The sequence below is a fragment of the Barbatula barbatula genome (assembly GCF_947034865.1).
Source record: "Barbatula barbatula genome assembly, chromosome: 5".
NCBI classification, from domain to species: Eukaryota; Metazoa; Chordata; class Actinopteri; order Cypriniformes; family Nemacheilidae; genus Barbatula; species Barbatula barbatula.
This window is the reverse complement of record NC_136769.1, coordinates 14,578,777-14,594,794: the sequence shown is the minus strand read 5'-3', so window position 1 is coordinate 14,594,794 and position 16,018 is coordinate 14,578,777. Positions and strand designations below refer to the sequence as shown.

At 39.6% G+C, this 16,018-nt stretch overlaps 3 protein-coding genes across 6 annotated transcripts; 1 reads left to right on the top strand and 2 right to left on the bottom strand.

Moving 5' to 3' along the window:
• Nucleotides 1–16: 16 nt before the first annotated feature.
• smim22 (small integral membrane protein 22) lies at nucleotides 17–1,607 on the bottom strand. The gene is made up of 4 exons (XM_079456852.1): nucleotides 1,529–1,607; nucleotides 895–1,040; nucleotides 738–805; nucleotides 17–648 (listed from the first exon to the last, which is right to left on the bottom strand). Exons 2-4 carry the CDS (start codon nucleotides 1,019–1,021, stop codon nucleotides 601–603), a joined length of 243 nt encoding a protein of 80 aa, XP_079312978.1. The 5' UTR covers nucleotides 1,022–1,040; nucleotides 1,529–1,607; the 3' UTR covers nucleotides 17–600.
• Nucleotides 1,578–8,307, top strand: cog1 (component of oligomeric golgi complex 1). Of its 4 annotated transcripts, XM_079456834.1 has the most exons (15): nucleotides 2,282–2,734; nucleotides 2,887–3,134; nucleotides 3,224–3,405; nucleotides 3,793–3,960; nucleotides 4,040–4,196; nucleotides 4,276–4,486; nucleotides 4,581–5,363; nucleotides 5,476–5,622; nucleotides 5,994–6,155; nucleotides 6,276–6,400; nucleotides 6,706–6,814; nucleotides 6,912–7,021; nucleotides 7,157–7,238; nucleotides 7,404–7,447; nucleotides 7,802–8,130. In XM_079456834.1, exons 1-14 carry the CDS (start codon nucleotides 2,426–2,428, stop codon nucleotides 7,422–7,424), a joined length of 2,814 nt encoding a protein of 937 aa, XP_079312960.1. In that variant the 5' UTR covers nucleotides 2,282–2,425; the 3' UTR covers nucleotides 7,425–7,447; nucleotides 7,802–8,130. The 4 variants fall into 4 exon arrangements, with proteins under 4 accessions (XP_079312958.1, XP_079312959.1, XP_079312960.1 ...); XM_079456832.1 differs by lacking the exon at nucleotides 7,404–7,447 and having other exon boundaries at nucleotides 1,578–2,734; nucleotides 7,802–8,307; XM_079456833.1 differs by lacking the exon at nucleotides 7,404–7,447 and having other exon boundaries at nucleotides 1,578–2,734; nucleotides 2,890–3,134; nucleotides 7,802–8,131.
• Nucleotides 8,308–9,499: 1,192 nt separating this feature from the next.
• On the bottom strand, nucleotides 9,500–15,922 carry rgs9a (regulator of G protein signaling 9a). The gene is made up of 17 exons (XM_079455554.1): nucleotides 15,703–15,922; nucleotides 14,849–14,945; nucleotides 14,161–14,211; nucleotides 13,963–14,069; nucleotides 13,835–13,886; nucleotides 13,620–13,678; nucleotides 13,441–13,517; nucleotides 13,162–13,243; nucleotides 12,907–12,969; nucleotides 11,914–11,943; nucleotides 11,763–11,824; nucleotides 11,557–11,670; nucleotides 11,156–11,271; nucleotides 10,982–11,069; nucleotides 10,729–10,867; nucleotides 10,509–10,591; nucleotides 9,500–10,203 (listed from the first exon to the last, which is right to left on the bottom strand). The coding sequence occupies exons 1-17, from the start codon at nucleotides 15,766–15,768 to the stop codon at nucleotides 10,041–10,043; spliced, it is 1,449 nt and encodes a 482-aa protein (XP_079311680.1). The 5' UTR covers nucleotides 15,769–15,922; the 3' UTR covers nucleotides 9,500–10,040.
• Nucleotides 15,923–16,018: the final 96 nt, after the last annotated feature.

Here is a 16,018-nt window from a genome sequence, read left to right as displayed (position 1 = left end):
TAAGGCCACTAAAACATAATTTTCAGCATTTGTTATTTGTCATTTTATTATTGCTTACAAGGTCTCACATTTATACAAATCAAGTAGTACACTCTAATATGTCATTTTAGATTGCATAAAGCATTGCTGCTCATAGTTGTGGCTCTTCTATAATTTCTCCTTTATTTATTTACTTCCATTTTAATATAAAAGTATAAAAACTCTTAAAGTGCACATGGTCTGTAGATTATTAATATATTATAGTTATCGGTCAAAATGTAGTCCAGGATATCTACTTCATTCTACTTGGCAAACCAATTAAATATACCTTTTAAAAAACAAAAGAAATGTAAATGGGGATCATTTGTTTTGGGCGTGCGTTTAGTTTCTACAAAAGTGCAACACTCAGTAGTGTCATTTCTAAAAAAGAACCTGGGTAAATATTAAACAGCAGTTTTACAAAACAAGGAGAGTGGTTTATTTACCCTAAAAGATTTAACCTAAAATTACCTTCGATAATCTGCAAGTATAAATAATCATTAGTAGTGACAGATTTCCACACAATGAATTATTTTGTAGGTGATTCGTGTATGGTGATAAGTTGTTCATTTTTCTAGAGGATCATGGCTCCATGCCCATGTTGTCGATGCCCACCTTCTGTCTTCTTGGCTGTAATGTATGAACAGTTGTTAGCATAAATGTAATTAATCTAAAGATATGTTATCTCTGAAGTAAAACCAGTAGCATGTGGAACGGACCTTCTCATCACAACAGCAGCAGCAACAGCAGCGGATCAGAACCAAGATAACAAGCAGGAGGACCATGCCTGAGAAGAAAGGTCACATATGACACTGTGTCTATTAGTTCGACTTCAATTAGTTTCATACTCTTGTTCAATTTTGTGCTATAACTTGCCTATAAAGATGAAGAAAACTGCAAATGAGGCAATATCCCAGTCCGACTGAAATAATTGCTTTGACTGAAGCCTTGAGACAGCATCATTGAACTGGTTCTCAAAATCTTGTTGAACAGTCTTATCCATGATTTCAATAAAACAACTCCTATATGGTGGGAAGATTATTTTGATTATGCAAACCCATTTTTAATGTGGTCCCACATAGACATATACTTCAAGAATAAAGCAACAAGGGAAAGTAAAACTAGTTTAAATGCTTTCTACTTAAAATGTCTAAAATACCGAAAGAGCATTGTGAAATCAGTTCAGGATTGCCATGGTGTTTTATTCATTAACATGTTTATTCGTTTAATCTATGACAGACTATGAGCGTTGTGTTAAATTCCTGGTAATACTTTAATTTGACAGTTTCCCTTACGAAAGTTAACACCGGTTTTAAAGAAACCTGGTTAATGTGGTAAAACAATTTTGTAATGGTTCCCGGTATCGTCTTTCGATGTGAAAAATCGACGAGAACCCTACGTTCACATTTAGATTTGTCGTATATAAAATAACGATCTATAATCCAAACGTTTACTTCCTACTTCATAACTTTGTTAATGAATCTTTCAGACATGATTCTCGATCACTCACCTGTTGTTTTGCTCTTTTCCTATTTCCGGGTTACTGCGCTACACCTGTCGGCGCTGTACGTGGAGTCAAACTGAGATCATGATGATGAAACGTCACTAGACTGCGGAAGAGCAGAGATGCGAAATCATTCCTTAAAGCGGTTTGACCGTCAAGTCAACGGCCTTTTATTTTGACTTTAATCGCATTAAAAACGGCACAAAGTACACCATACAGCGTAAAACAAACACTGGTGAGGATAATATGCCGCCACTATTCCACACCCTAATTAAATTAATTTACAGGCCTGGGAAAACGAATTTCTATGGTTTCGCCAAAGACTACATATTAACAAAACGCCTAAGTGCTTTAACTGTGAAGTGGGCAAAGTGCAACGCGTAGGTCCCCTTTTCCACGATGTGAAGTTGCTGAAGTTAAGTGAGATGAACAGTGGGTGTCAGGTTAAATTGGATGGGGTAAACATGTTGTTTTGTTGTGATATTTTGGAGGATATAAAGTAACGTCTTCCCCGTGCAAGGTAGGACCTGTGCTTATGACACGTGGATTTAGGATATTTCCACCTCCAATCCAGAATTAACGTATGGATTGTGTCAAATAAGGTGGGGAACCAAGGAGTTTAGCACGCAGCATTGGTCTCGTAATAACTGATATAGCTGCCCGAAGGTGTTAGAATATGGCCACCGAGTGCGATGACTTATCTTAAGAGGACTCTGGTTTTGCCTCATGTTGTAGTACCAAAACATCCCTACAGAGGCCGCTGTCAAACTTCAACTTCACTTGAGCTGCGTTTATCGAGCGAGCGGAGGACGCCCTCTAACCTTTTGTTTACGTTTACGTGGAAGGAGAGCTGGTCGTGCTTCCGGGTTTTATTTCTGAAGCTATCCTATCGGTTTTAAAGAGATGGCAACGGTACCAGCCCAGTCTCTCAGGGTCTCAGAAATCAAAGATCCCACCGTTTTATTTGAACGATATGGCACCGATGAGATTCGTGCAATCGAGAGGAAAGTGCGGGGGGAGATCGAGCAGAAGAAGGAAGAACTTCGACAGATGGTCGGTGAGCGTTACCGGGATCTGATCGATGCCGCTGACACGATCGGTGAGATGAGACAGTGCTCGGAAAGTGTGGTTCAGTCCATTCAGGACATGTACCGGTACTGCCACAAACTGAAACAGACGAAACACAGTCCTCCGCCCAGCGGCAAAGCTGAAGTAAGATCTTATGTTTGCACAAATGTCTGTCATCTCCACGAACGTTTTTAACCAAAGTGGATGCATCCTGTGTGTGGTGTGATGTGAAGGTGAATTGGAGAGTATCAGTCATCTTAATGCCATCGCAATGATACACGTGTTTGTGCCCATAGCAGGGTCAGAAACAGTCCCAGGAGAAATTTTACACCATGGCATCGCAGATAAAACTACTCCTGGAAATCCCAGAGCGGATGTGGAGCTCTATGGAGTCATCGCAGTACCTGCAAGCGACACAGCTCTACCTGCTGTGTTGTCACCTTCACAACCAGTTACACTTGGAAGGCGGAGGTCATCATTACAGTCCGGTTCTCTCTCGCTTCCCCATACTTGTGCGCCAGGTCGCAGCTGCTGGTCACTTCAGGTCTGATATAGATTGGATAGCTGTGAATGTTGTTGAATAGTTTTCGGTTTGGTTTTGCGCACGGTAAAGCTTGCTGTCTTTATTTGTAGGTCTACAATCTTATTGGAGAGTAAGTCTGTGCTGCGTGGCAGAGCGGTGTCTGATCAGGCTATTGCAGAAGCGCTGGTCTCCACCATGCTCTTGGAGGACAGCTCTCCTCGCCAAGTACTTGCTGATTTCCTGCTGGCTAGGAAAGCGTCCATTCAGCACCTGCTCAATCAGCCCCAGCATGGTGTGTTCCTGAGTCATAAGCTAAACTTAAAGGAGTAGTTCACCTTCAGAATGAAAATTCTGTCATCTTTGACTCGCCCTCGTGTCATTCAAAACCTGTATATTCAACACAAAAGAAGATATTTTGATAAATATCTCAGTAGTTTTGTGTCCAAAGACCCCAAACAGTGGAAGTCAATGGGGTCCAGTGTTGTTTGGTCACTGACATTCTTCAAAGTATCTTCTTTTGTGTTCTGCATTTGAAAGAAACTCACACAGGTTTGGTGTGGCATGGGATGAGTAGATGATGAAGGAATGTTCATTTTGGGTGGACTATCCCTATTGGTTACCAGTCTGAATAGTAATGGATTGTTTTCCAGATATACAGATAAGTCTGTTCTTCTTGTAGGTGCTGGTGTTAAAGCACAAGTTTGTTCTTTGGTGGAGCTGCTGGTCACCACACTGTACCAAGCTTATGCCGTGTTCTATGTGCCTCCCAATGGCCAAGTGTCTGACACTGGATTGGGCTGTGGCCTGCTTTTTACCACCTTGGAGAATGTAACCTCTAACCCTACTGGTAAGTTATTAAATTTTTGTTCATGCATTCATGTGTATCTCTAGCATTGTTTATCATTTTGTGATTTTCTGTCATCCAGGAAGAGAAAAGAAAGTTTTAGACACGGAGATGAGTACAGGAAGCTGGTTTAAATACCTCCCTCCTTCAGTGATGAGCTTCCAGCCTGTCCTTCGGACACTAGCACAGCCAATACAGAGAGAGCAGCTCAGAGACACGCTGCAACAGTGGATTGACACGTATGTCCTATTTTTAACAACGTTGTGTGATGAACAAACAGCATTTTTATTTGATCAATTTGGATTTCTTTTGTGATAGCTGTAAGGAGGACATCCGTAGCGGGGTTAGCAGCCTGCTGGTCTACGTGAAAAGTCTGAAGGGTCTGGCTGCTATTCGAGATGCAGTGTGGGAACTTCTCAGCAGTGAATCCATCAGCCAGCACTGGAGCACAGTGTGTCAGAGCCTCCTGGAGCGACCTCTGACCCTGTGGGATGATCTTTTGCAGCAGTTGTTTCTGCAGAGACTTCAGGTGCTTAATACTGGATCAACTAGTTTATCCAGTCTAGTAGGTTTTATCTCAATATAAACAATGCACCATTACTCTGTTTTTCCTCTCTGCCTAGGCAATTACTCAGGAGGGCACAGACGGCATCTCCTGCACCTCCAGACAGCTTTTGTCTTCAGCGCTGCAGGATCTGCACACCCAGGTGTCGGCTGGAAGTTTCAGCCGGGGGGTGCAGTATGAGAGCGATGTTGCGGCTTTCCTGTGGTCAGAGTCCCAAGGCGACCTGCTAAGCGACGCAGCATGGGTGAGCGTATCCCAGCGAAGCCCGCAGCAAAAGAGCGGCCTGTCCATGAAGACCCAGGCCCTCACCCCCTGCGTCCAAACCTTCTGCTCCACCCTGGACTCCAAACTCAAAGCAAAGCTAGAAGATCTGCAGCACTACTTACCCTCAGAAAAGAACAAAAAGTCATCTGAGACCATCCCGGTACAATCCACCCCTCCCATCAACCGTTTTATGGATGCTGGGGCAGTGGAGGACGTCCTCCGAGATCACTGCCTTGCCTGTGTGAGAGACATCTTGGCCAGTGTGCGCTCTGAGTTGGCTAATGCCAAGGCTAAGGCCACCGGCCCTAGCCAGTTAAGTTCTGTACTTTTCATGGCCAGACTGTGTCAATCAATGTGCGAGCTGTGCCCTAGTCTACAACAGTGCATTTTAGGAAAACAAGGGGATGTGGATTTTGTGAGTAGGGGGACCCCACGACAAGGCAGGAAATTGGGCAAAGGAAGCATAGCCAGGGTAGCGGAGGTCAGCCCAGCTCAGGCTAAGTGGACCTGCCTGAAGGAGGAACTTCTATCATGCAGCATGGAGGCATACAGTATCTGGAGCTCTGCACTCACTAAGGTAACATCATTGAGATTTTTTTTTGAGCTCCTGTTAGAGGTGGGACATGTGTGGATTGCAGAATAATTCGAAGTGCAGTAGAGTACAGTTTTTCTGAATAAATGTATTTCAGGCACTTGTTGGCAGCTTTGCGGCAACTCTTCACGCGGGAACTGCTGGCTCCGTCCTGGGTACTGCAACAAACTGGGAGGAGATCGAAATACAAGAAGAGACAGAGTCAGGAAATAGTGTAATGTCTAAAATACGCCTTCCTGTGCAGGTAACTGTAACAATATCACAAGCTTTAATACTTTAATAAAAACATTATGGCTGTGTGTCCACCATAGCACTTTTTTAAAGACCCGTTTTTTTACTTCTTAAGGAATCACCAGCAAAAAAAGAACAATGTGAAAAATGTATATATGCAATTATTGTTTTGTATGGTTAAATAATAAAAAATCTAAATACAATTTGCCTCATTATTTATATTCACACCTATAAGCTCAATTGAATTCAAGCTTGGTATTTTATAGCATAAAAATGTTTTGGCGTACACACAGCCTAAGAAATGTCATCCAGGCAACAGTGTTAGTTCACAATTTAGAATTGAATACGAGTATATAATTTTGTCTTTATTTCTTCTCTCCACAGCCATCATGGTATGTTCAGTTTTTACTCTTCCATCTGTGCCTTGAAATCAATAGGGTCGGAGGTCACGCATTACCAAAGGTTACTCTGGTTGACATCTTGCGGGGATGTTTAGATCAGGTTGTGAGCGAGTATGAGAAACTCACTCAGGAGACACAGAGCAAGGTGAGATGATAGATGAAATTGCTCACGTAGCTCAACTTTCTAGCTCTTGACTATTCCAGCTAAATTAGACTACCGCTTTAAGGAAATGATCCGTTGTTTTCCCTTCCTTTTTTTGTTTAGGATGATAGCCTCCCCATAACTCAGAACCGAGCTTTGCAGTTGCTGTTTGACCTACGTTATGTCAGTGTCACTTTATGTAGCCGCCTAGATGAGGGCAGGAGTTCGCGCTCCCAGCAAGATCCAAGGTAACCAGTTTACAGTGTTATAGTTCCGTAACTGTAATTTTTTCCTCACTCTTGTTAGTTGCTTTGGATAAAGGAAATGTGTCTGCTAAATGTAAATGTAAAATGTTGGTACAAGAAATACTATAAGCAAAATGGTCAGACGTGTCAGTATGATGCATCCAGATAAAGCAACAACTGGAGTACATAAAGGTAGTCACACACTTGTTTGATTTATGTATTGAAAAAGGCCCATTCTTAATACAATAAACAATAACAGATACCTGACTTGTAGACAGACATCTTATACTTCTTGTTGTTTATTTTAGGATCCAGCAGGTCTGCGATGCCCTGGAAAGTCACATTGATCCATTTGACTTGGATGTTTTTACCCCACATCTGAACAGCAACCTGAACCGCCTCTCACAAAGAACCTCTGTAAGTATGTTTGTTTGTTTTCTTGATGGTCATCCTTTGTGTGTTTACACAGAGATGTAAGCATTCACATGTTGATACAATGACATGTCATTTCTAGGTTCTTCTGGGGTTGTTGACTGGCACGGAGAAGCAGTTCACCTCTAGGACCAACAATATCAACTCTCAGGAACAATACAACATTCTTCCCTTGGCTAGCAGCCAGATCCGGTGAGTGTAAAGCTCTTATACTGTTTTTTCCTCTACTCACTGTAAGACTTTTATATCTAGTTAACGTCAAGGTGTGTGATTTACTAATTTGCTAGCTTTGTTCGCAACATATACTTATCTAATTCTTTCCTCAAGGTTTGGCTTGCTGCCATTGAGTATGACAAACTCACGGAAGGCCAAATCAGCCACACATGGAGCAGACATCACCAGACCTTTGGTAAGTTATTTGGTGTGTTCACAATTTGAACTTCTCTACTGTTATGTTTAAAAGAAACGTAAATCACTGTGCTGTCACGTTTACGGAAGGAAATCAGCTGAAATATTTCATTTCTTGTATCATAATGGCTTTGCAAATAAGTAATGTTTTTACTAATGCTCCCAGTTTTTCGTGGCGGAGGCCTAGCAGAAGAGCTACTGGATCTGAGGGTGATGGGTGATCTTGTGTTGTTTGGTGCTCATGCTGGGTTTTTTTTGTAGTGAGCTTGTAGTGAGTGCATTGACTGAACTTGACTGCATCAGCTGATAGGCTTTAGGATTTGTTTCTGTCAAATAGCAGCTTTTAAATGCAAATCATATTTTAAATAGTTAGCATGAACATATAAGTATTAAAATCAAATGAACAACATGACAGTAACAAGTTTCTGATAAAGGCACTGGCATCTTTGTGGTGACCCTCTTGGGCTGTTTTTGTGTAAGCAACAATTTACAGCTGTGTGCAACCTATCTGCTGTGGTATTACAACAAAATAAGTCTAAGCCTATTTGTTTGCTCTTCTTCTAGGTGGCGTCTTCCTCTGCCTCTGCTCCAGAGGACAGCTTCCGCCCTGGAAACCTGTTCAGGCAGTTAGCCAATCAAGAGGAGGAATCTGCAGCCCCCTCTCTCTTTAAATTAGGCTGGCTTTCTGGCATGGCAAAATAAACTTTTAGTTGCAATATTTATATTTTTTAAATGCATAGAAAACTCTGTAATGTAATATAAAAGACTTTTTGAAATGTAAAATTGGTGTCTTGTATTGCATATACACTGTATGAAGGGAAGGTTTAGTTAAGAATGACACTCTAAATAAGTTTTATTTTGTGACATTCATGATTAAAGTTTTGTTATTGGTTGAATTAATGTTTTCAGTTCATACTACATAATATGCAATGTTCATAAGATAGAAAGTTCATACAACTAAGAATGTTGTTGTCCGATACGTTTTCCCTGTTTAGTTTGGGCTGGAGTCAAGCCATTATCCTCTAGAACACGATCTACCAGCTCTATGCCACCTTGCTTTGGGGTGTGCTAATTAGAATTTTCATCCTTCTATTACTAAATGTGTGCATCAGCTGGGTGAACACATATTGACAGCTGAGAAACCCATTGCACTAACCACTAAACCACTGGTCCTTTTGGATAGGGCCGGCTTAAACTTGAAGCCCTTCACCCAAGATTTGGCTGTCGGATACCGTTCTCTGTGTTACATGAAATGGAACATTTATACCTGTACTTAGTTTTAACCCCTAGTTGATTTTAACCTGACAAGAAGTATGTTCTCAGAGATTCAGCCTTAGATCACTCGGTTTTAATTCAGAGCAGCAGAATTTATTCTGACTGCTAAGAATGCTGCTGTCAGATAAGGTTCCACTCTGGTTTCAATGACAAAAAGAAGGAGGGAGGCAGGACTCAAACCAACATTGTGTTCCTAAAAAACCTAAAGCACTAACCACTACACCACTGGGGTTATTGGGTTGGGTTTGCTTTAATCGTGAAGTCCTTCAAGGCTATATTTTGTCAGGTACAGAAGGGGAGTATCTGACTGAGATTTTGCTGTCAGATGCAAGGCACCCCATAAGTTCTATGAGATAAAACCGTTCATAATGTACCATGTTAACACTGCTGACTTTTAACACCCCAACAAATAGGTTTTCAGAATTAATACATATCCTGACAGCTAAGAATGTTGCTGTCAGATAAGGTTCCCCTGTATTGAATGAGGAAAAAAGAATCAATCCTCTCAATCCAAGGGTTCTCAGAATTCAAGCCTGATATCATAAAATTTTCCATCAACGCAGGAGAACCTATCCTGACAACTAAGAATGTTGCTGTCAGATAAGGCTCCCCGTGATGAATAAGTGATTGATTTAATTAATATAATGTAGCTTAGCAAAAAACATTTAGAAAATGCTGGCAGTATTGAGATTTAAGTGAAAGTGACCTATTGAAAGTGACCTATTTGTCAGTTATGGTGAACCATACCTGAAATGTGACCTCTGCATTTAACCCATCCAGAGAGTAGTGAACACACGCACAGCAAGTCGTGAACACACGTACACCCGGAGCAGTTGGCAGCTATCACTGCAGCGCCTGGGGAGCAAGTAGGGGTAAGGTGCCTTGCTCAAGGGTATCTCAGTCGTTACCTGCCGGCCCTGAGGATCAAACTAGCAACTTTCTGGTCACGAGTCCGACTCTCTAACCATTAACATATGAAACAAATACCAGGATGACTTTTTATTTTGTCACTTTATTTTTACTGTAGAAGAGATACAAGAAATTATTCATACTACTGCACACATAGAAAACATATTCACACTGTCAATGGATAAGTGCTAGATGAACACTAAATGAAAGTAATGAGTTGAGTGTAAAATGGTATGAACAGAACCAATGGAAACCAATGTGAGCTAATTTTTAACATCACATTCATCCACATCTAATCATTGTTTGGAGATTTTATTGACACGTTTAATGAAAATATATCATTTATATGTAGGAATACTGATTACAGGAACTGACGAACTATTTCCAGTTAGATCAGTTACACACATCCTATTTACATGATCAATTTAGTCCCCTATAAATTTCATGAATGAATTACAGAGTCTGTCAGCTCAGCTCTATTAAACACCTCTGTACCAAATCTGTACACCTTGAACACCCAAGAATAATTACAATTTCATTTTGGTATACTTGCAGTCAGACACTTAGACATTGACTTCCTATAAAGCGTTTCCTTCCCTGACCCACGGCCTTCAACCTTCTATTTGCGATCTAGTTTGCTGGTCATCTCTTTCAGCTTTTTAAGGTCCACCGGTCCAGCCGCGGCTGCTGCCTTTGCTTTCTCTTCCTGTTCCTGCTGCCAGGTGATGATGGGGTCAATGCTGGGCCTACGGTTCCTGGAGTTCTGCTTAAGTTGAGCATCACTGATAGGTGGATAATATGTGTTTTTGTTACTTATCATTCGTTATTACAACTCTTGATGATGTCAAACAATGTTTAATATTTATGCATTTAACATAACATAATTATTCAAAGTGACTTAATAAAGAAACAATCTAATAATGTCTAATTAATGTCCAAACAAATGGTCAATTCTGTTTGTAAAAGTATACGATGAGGGTTTCAGTGACCGGTGAATTGTGAAAACCCCAAAACCGTTAAAATTCACCCCTTGGCAGGACAGAATTGTTGATCAACACAGACACACACACAGAAAACACAGACTTACGTGAAATTGTGTGGTGCTGGTGAAGTGGCCTTTTTCTGCATTTCCTTGTAAACCGGCGACTTTAAATAGCGATAAAATGTATCCTAAATGAGAAAATTTGACATACAGCATTTTTATATAAACTAATATAAAAGAAACATGTTGGAGTGTTTGAATTAGTGAATATATAGATCACAAATGATCAGAATTGTATATTTTGGTGGCTTCGGTGACGTTTAACCTTTTTCATCAGCATGAAGATGTGGTTCTGGGCAGCATCCAGCACATAGCGATGAGGATGTTCTAATCCTTTCACTGTAAGACCCATGGTCCTGCCATCAATGTTGATCCAGCGCGGTGCTCCAGGGGTCAAAAAAGTTCTGCAAACAGAAGTAAAATGTATATACTGTATAATGAAGAACTCTCATAAAAAACTTTTATTTTATACCATTGGTTGAAATGTAACTTCCTCTTAACAATAATGTGCTTCTCACTTGAAAATGCTCTCAGCCTTCTCAGACATAGAAGATTCAGCGCCCCATTTAATCTCTTCAGCAGCTTCCCAGAAAGCCAAATTCTCCCCTAAAGAGAAAGTTAGAAGCATTCAATAAGCAGTGTTGCTGTTTTTCAAATAAAAGTAGATATTACAACTGTAGTTGTTCACAAACCACTGAATTCCTTTTTTAGGAAGACCTTGAAGTCTGTACGGCCCCGTGGGTCATTAAGCAACTCAAGGAAACTGAAGGACCAGCGCTCAACTCTCATCTTCGTTGGAACGTCAACACTGTGAAAAATATGATGAAAGACCCAACTTACATTAGATGGACTTTTTTTTATTTCTTTAATAATTTACTGTGAACATTATGTGAAATACATGTGTGCAATGAATCCCTTGTGTACATAAATTGAAATTCTCTGACTTTATACCTAAGCAGAGCAAAATAAATACAATGTGTCAATGTCTAATGTAAGTATAAAAGATTTAAGGACACATAACAAACCAATACAATGAAGTAACAGAAAGTAAAGCATCAACACGCTCAAAAACATGCTCTCAGGAAGCTCTTACTTTGACACGTTTAGCTCCCAGTACGTGTCATCATCAGTTTGCCAGGGGTTGCTAGGGAGGCAGGGGACGAGGAACGGGTCGTGTTCCTTGTATGTTGTCATGTACTTGACAAAGCTAAATGCAAAAAAAAATATTTAGAATAAAAGCCAATAAGATATTTCAAGTGTCACACTAGTTGTTTTATAAGGTTTAATGTTTGGACTTACGCTCCAAGAGACACAGAGGACTTGACCTTTGACCTCATAATGGCTTGCTGTGTGTAGATGATCTAAAATATAAGATCAGAACCAACCACTGTTAAGCAAAATAAAAAAACAGCCAGTTCTCAAATGTTTGTACAGATCTTATGCCACTTACGATTCTTCTGTAGTACTCGCATGTTTTTGTCTGAAAATGTCAAAAACAATGTTGCTGAAATTATACCATAACCCTCTACTTGCAATCCTGCCAAACACAAACAAACACAAGCATCTACACAAAGCCACAGTCCAAATGTAATGATGTAAGAAATTATAAAATGACTGTTGCACACAATTTTTTTCTCTAAATGCATATTTTTGTTTTGTGTGTTATTCAAGGCTTCAATGCATAGTGTGTGTTCTTGAAGAAATCTTGAAAACCGAAGACATACAGTATTAGAAGTACACATCTGTACGGAAAGGAAAGAGAGAAAAAAAACAATATTTCAATTGGATTACATTATATATATTTGTCATTAATATAGTGGAATCAGACAAAGACAATCTATTTAAATGTTTGTACAGTTCAGATACATAAACTGCAATATACATTGACCCTTAGCTATTTCACGGGGTTAGAGCGATGTGTGGGTCTTTCGAGACCGTACTCTCCAATGCAGACCTACAGTATTTTAATGCAGAGCTATACTTTTACTCAGGTACAAGTTTTAAGTATTTGTACTTTATCAGACTGCTTTAACTTTGGGAAAAAATTGTGCACTAGTTTATAAAGTGTATATCAAAAACTATACTTTTCATGAACACACTCTCAGACTCTCATAAATCTGAGATATTTATTAATGACAAGTCTCTCTGGATGGTAAAAAGTGTGAGTAAATGTCAGGGGATCTCCTTGGAAGATCAGCAGTATCCTCTTATACAGCAAAGAAGATTGTGAGAGAATCTACCCAAAGTGAGACAGTCACAACATTGCTAATAGTTAGAGCTTTGTGACCCACAATACCTTCAGCAGGCCTGTCCTGTCAGTTCTTAAGAATGCAGAGGTCCCTCCCACACTAACTTGTGAAGTGCTTTAATATAGTCATCAAGTGACATCATGCTTTAGTGATTCCGTGCTAAGTTTTATTTCACATGGAAACTTACCAATTACCTCCTCTGTATTAGGGTCAACATGACAGTCCACGCCATAATCCATGGCGCTGTGAGTCTGTGGCTGTTGGGTAAAAGACATCAGTAAATCAATAAACAAATGATCACGCATGATTTTGATTTTATCTCGTGTGCATTCAAAGCATTGTAAATTAGATACAGCAGAGGGAGGACAGAGTTTCATTAGACCAACACCTAGATCCTAGAGCATCTATATGTAGCAGATCTAATGCTGGCAGCTTTTGTCAGCTGTTACCGGAGGTCTGTGGATTATCCAGTAGGCTCTTTCCTGACTGTCAAACACCACTCTGTCCGGTTTCTTACGTTCCTTCCCAGCACTTGAAAGGCAGAACACAAAAAAGAATGCAAGCACTCAATGTATTTTCACCTCCACTATTAAAACTTCACTGTACCTCAGTATGATTAGTAATGGAATGGATTTAATAGGAACCACATTACATTACAAATATAGATTAAGGATATTGTAAAGAACCAAATCATTTAGTTTTATGGGAGAGAAGGGGATAGTACTCACTGGTACTGCTCTTTAGCTTGCATTACGATAAAATCCCATTTGTGGTTCATCCATTTGTGAAGTGTGTTGTATTCCTCCTGTTGAAGTACACGTCAACATTGATCCGTTTAATGAGATTCTAAAGTAAAAACTAAAAAGAACAGTAACACAGGTAGTGACAATCAAAAGTTTTGGTGTACCTGTTCATAGACATCAAGTATTCCTTTTTTGCGGATGTTCCTCTTTGCCAGATAGATAGCTTAACAAAAAAAAAGTAGATGCATATAACCCCTGACCATATTTATGTTAGCTCTGGACTCAATATACTGTGCAACTCATTATATATTTTTTTGTTTCCTTTTTTTGTTTGTAAGATTATTTGTTTCAGTGTGTGAATATGCAGAGAAATACATACCGTAATCTGTGTCTTCGGCCCTCCATTTCTGCACAGGCCAAAAATAGGGGGTCTATATAGAAAAAGAGTTCACCAGATTACTATCTTGAACTTTTAAAAAAAGAAACAGGTTCTCCTAACACAGTTACCTGAAAGCGGTACAAACTGCCATCTGGTTTAAGCACAAGCTTTTTATGGTCCTGGAGAGGGTAGATGTACCCATATGCCACAAACATTGTGCCAAATGCTTGAGCCTCTGTTACAGGGAATTAAGTAATTGTGCAGGGAAAAGAATATCAAGCAAATTTTTGCAAATCAGTTTTTCCAAATATTACATTGTCAGTTACCTTCATTGTTTATCTTCATATGGTTGACGATCCATGCAAGGATGTCCTGACCTGTCAGACAAGTCGGAATTTTAATTATACCTCTAAAAATATAGCAATTAAAAGATATGTAGGGAAACAATTTACCAAAACACTTAACTGAAAGATTATAAATAGATAAACATTTTAGAAAATAAATATTAGTATTTAATTTATTTCCTTATGGTTTAATTTATAGCTATTTATAGATGGTAACAAGTACGTTTATATTCCGTACTTGTATATACTGTTTATTCCTGTCAATATATGTTTTTTATGCACACAGGCTGACACATGTGCCGCTTTGTTGTGCTTGCACAATGACAATAAACTTTTAGGAATGTATAATGTTTCATAAAAAGTAAATGATGTCTGAAAAGTTCAAGTCTATATGAAAGAGTTCTGTACTTGCTATATTTGTCACTTACTAGATTTGTCAACAATCCTCGCAGAGGATTTGGAATCTAAAGTAGCAAAGATCTCATCCAATTGAAGGCTGCTGTATATAGCCAGTGCCATCAGATTATGTTCAGCAGGAGCACAAAGCTTCTCTCTGTATATAAACCTACAATCATGTCATGTGTTTCTCAATCCTGGTTCTGGAGGACCCCTTACACTACACATTTTGGACGTCTCAAACTGCTAATTTAATTAATCACCACAAACTCACCTGCCATGACATGAGGAATGGTTGTAATATTTAGCTTCTGTTCTGATCTTTTAACTCCATTTGTGGGGTCCTGCATCTGAACCACTATGGCCTCCACCTTGTAACACGTTATGAAACAGCATATTGGTTTAAAGAAGGACCGTAAAACTCAATCAGGGTTATGCTTGATATTGCATCTTGCTAAGTTACAATACATTATTCTGTGAAAAGGACATATCATAGGTACATTCGACCCAGTGATGTTCATTTCCCAAGCATAAATTCTTTGGGAATTTTTTCAGGCTTTAAAGAGAAAACAGTCATGAAATTTATGAATCGAACACGTTTTATTTAAATGTTGATTATTAAATAAGCAGTTAGTACCTAAGGACTGCATGAGCACACCAACAAATAAAACATAACCCTAAATGTGACCACGACCCGAAATTAGTTTAACATCCCTGGGACTATGTGGCCTTTGAACTATATTGAGAGTCAAACATGATGCTCTAGGCCAAGCTGTCAGATGTGGCATGATGCCAGCCTAAGTAGCTTTGATGTCAGAAAGCTCTTGTAGAAGAGGGAATCTTAATGAGCATGTCCCATAGAAGCTGACAATAAACAGAACACCAGAAAAAATGCAGTCACAGATTTTTATATTGTTTATTATTGTAAAGTCAATAAATGTATTGATTTCTATTCAAACTTGAAAGAAGTTATTAAAATCTGAGTAAGGAAATAAATGCAGAAACAGAGATAAATATGAAATCTTGAATAGCTAGATACCTGTCAAACCAGGGATAGGATCGATAAACTTACCATCACATATAATATCAATACAATATTTTCTATCTATGCCTTCGGAAGAAACGTACCTTTTTGAGGCAGGCCATCCGTGGCCGATAATGTTGACCATGGTCACGGTCTGATCTTAATGTCATTGTGCAGTCCGCGAAAAATAACTTCAATAGCAGGAAACAAACTCTACTCAAGAGCCTTCATCAGAACATGAGGTTTAACTTTTATTACACTGGGCTAACGGTACCGCACGTCACGCACAAGCGTAAGAGCGTGTCAGCGCACCAATCACAGCGCAGCTCAATTCCTGCAGCCCGTCATGCCTCAGCGAAAACATTCCATTGCTTCAGTACACCGACAGGCGGCGTCATAGACACGCGGTGACGCTGTGAT

Excerpts from the sequence above, each read along its gene's own strand:
- cog1 (XM_079456832.1), top strand. The coding sequence starts at position 2,426 with ATGGCAACGGTACCAGCCCAGTCTCTCAGGGTCTCAGAAATCAAAGAT. Across the intron at positions 2,735-2,886 it reads CGCCCAGCGGCAAAGCTGAA|CAGGGTCAGAAACAGTCCCA; the intron begins GTAAGATCTTAT and ends TTGTGCCCATAG. Across the intron at positions 7,239-7,801 it reads CAGACATCACCAGACCTTTG|GTGGCGTCTTCCTCTGCCTC; the intron begins GTAAGTTATTTG and ends CTCTTCTTCTAG.
- rgs9a (XM_079455554.1), bottom strand. The coding sequence starts at position 15,768 with ATGACATTAAGATCAGACCGTGACCATGGTCAACATTATCGGCCACGG. Across the intron at positions 14,070-14,160 it reads TATGAAGATAAACAATGAAG|AGGCTCAAGCATTTGGCACA; the intron begins GTAACTGACAAT and ends TCCCTGTAACAG. Across the intron at positions 11,272-11,556 it reads TGGGAGCTAAACGTGTCAAA|TGTTGACGTTCCAACGAAGA; the intron begins GTAAGAGCTTCC and ends TATTTTTCACAG.
- smim22 (XM_079456852.1), bottom strand. The coding sequence starts at position 1,021 with ATGGATAAGACTGTTCAACAAGATTTTGAGAACCAGTTCAATGATGCT. Across the intron at positions 806-894 it reads AGTTTTCTTCATCTTTATAG|GCATGGTCCTCCTGCTTGTT; the intron begins GCAAGTTATAGC and ends CTTTCTTCTCAG. Across the intron at positions 649-737 it reads GCTGCTGTTGTGATGAGAAG|CCAAGAAGACAGAAGGTGGG; the intron begins GTCCGTTCCACA and ends CATACATTACAG.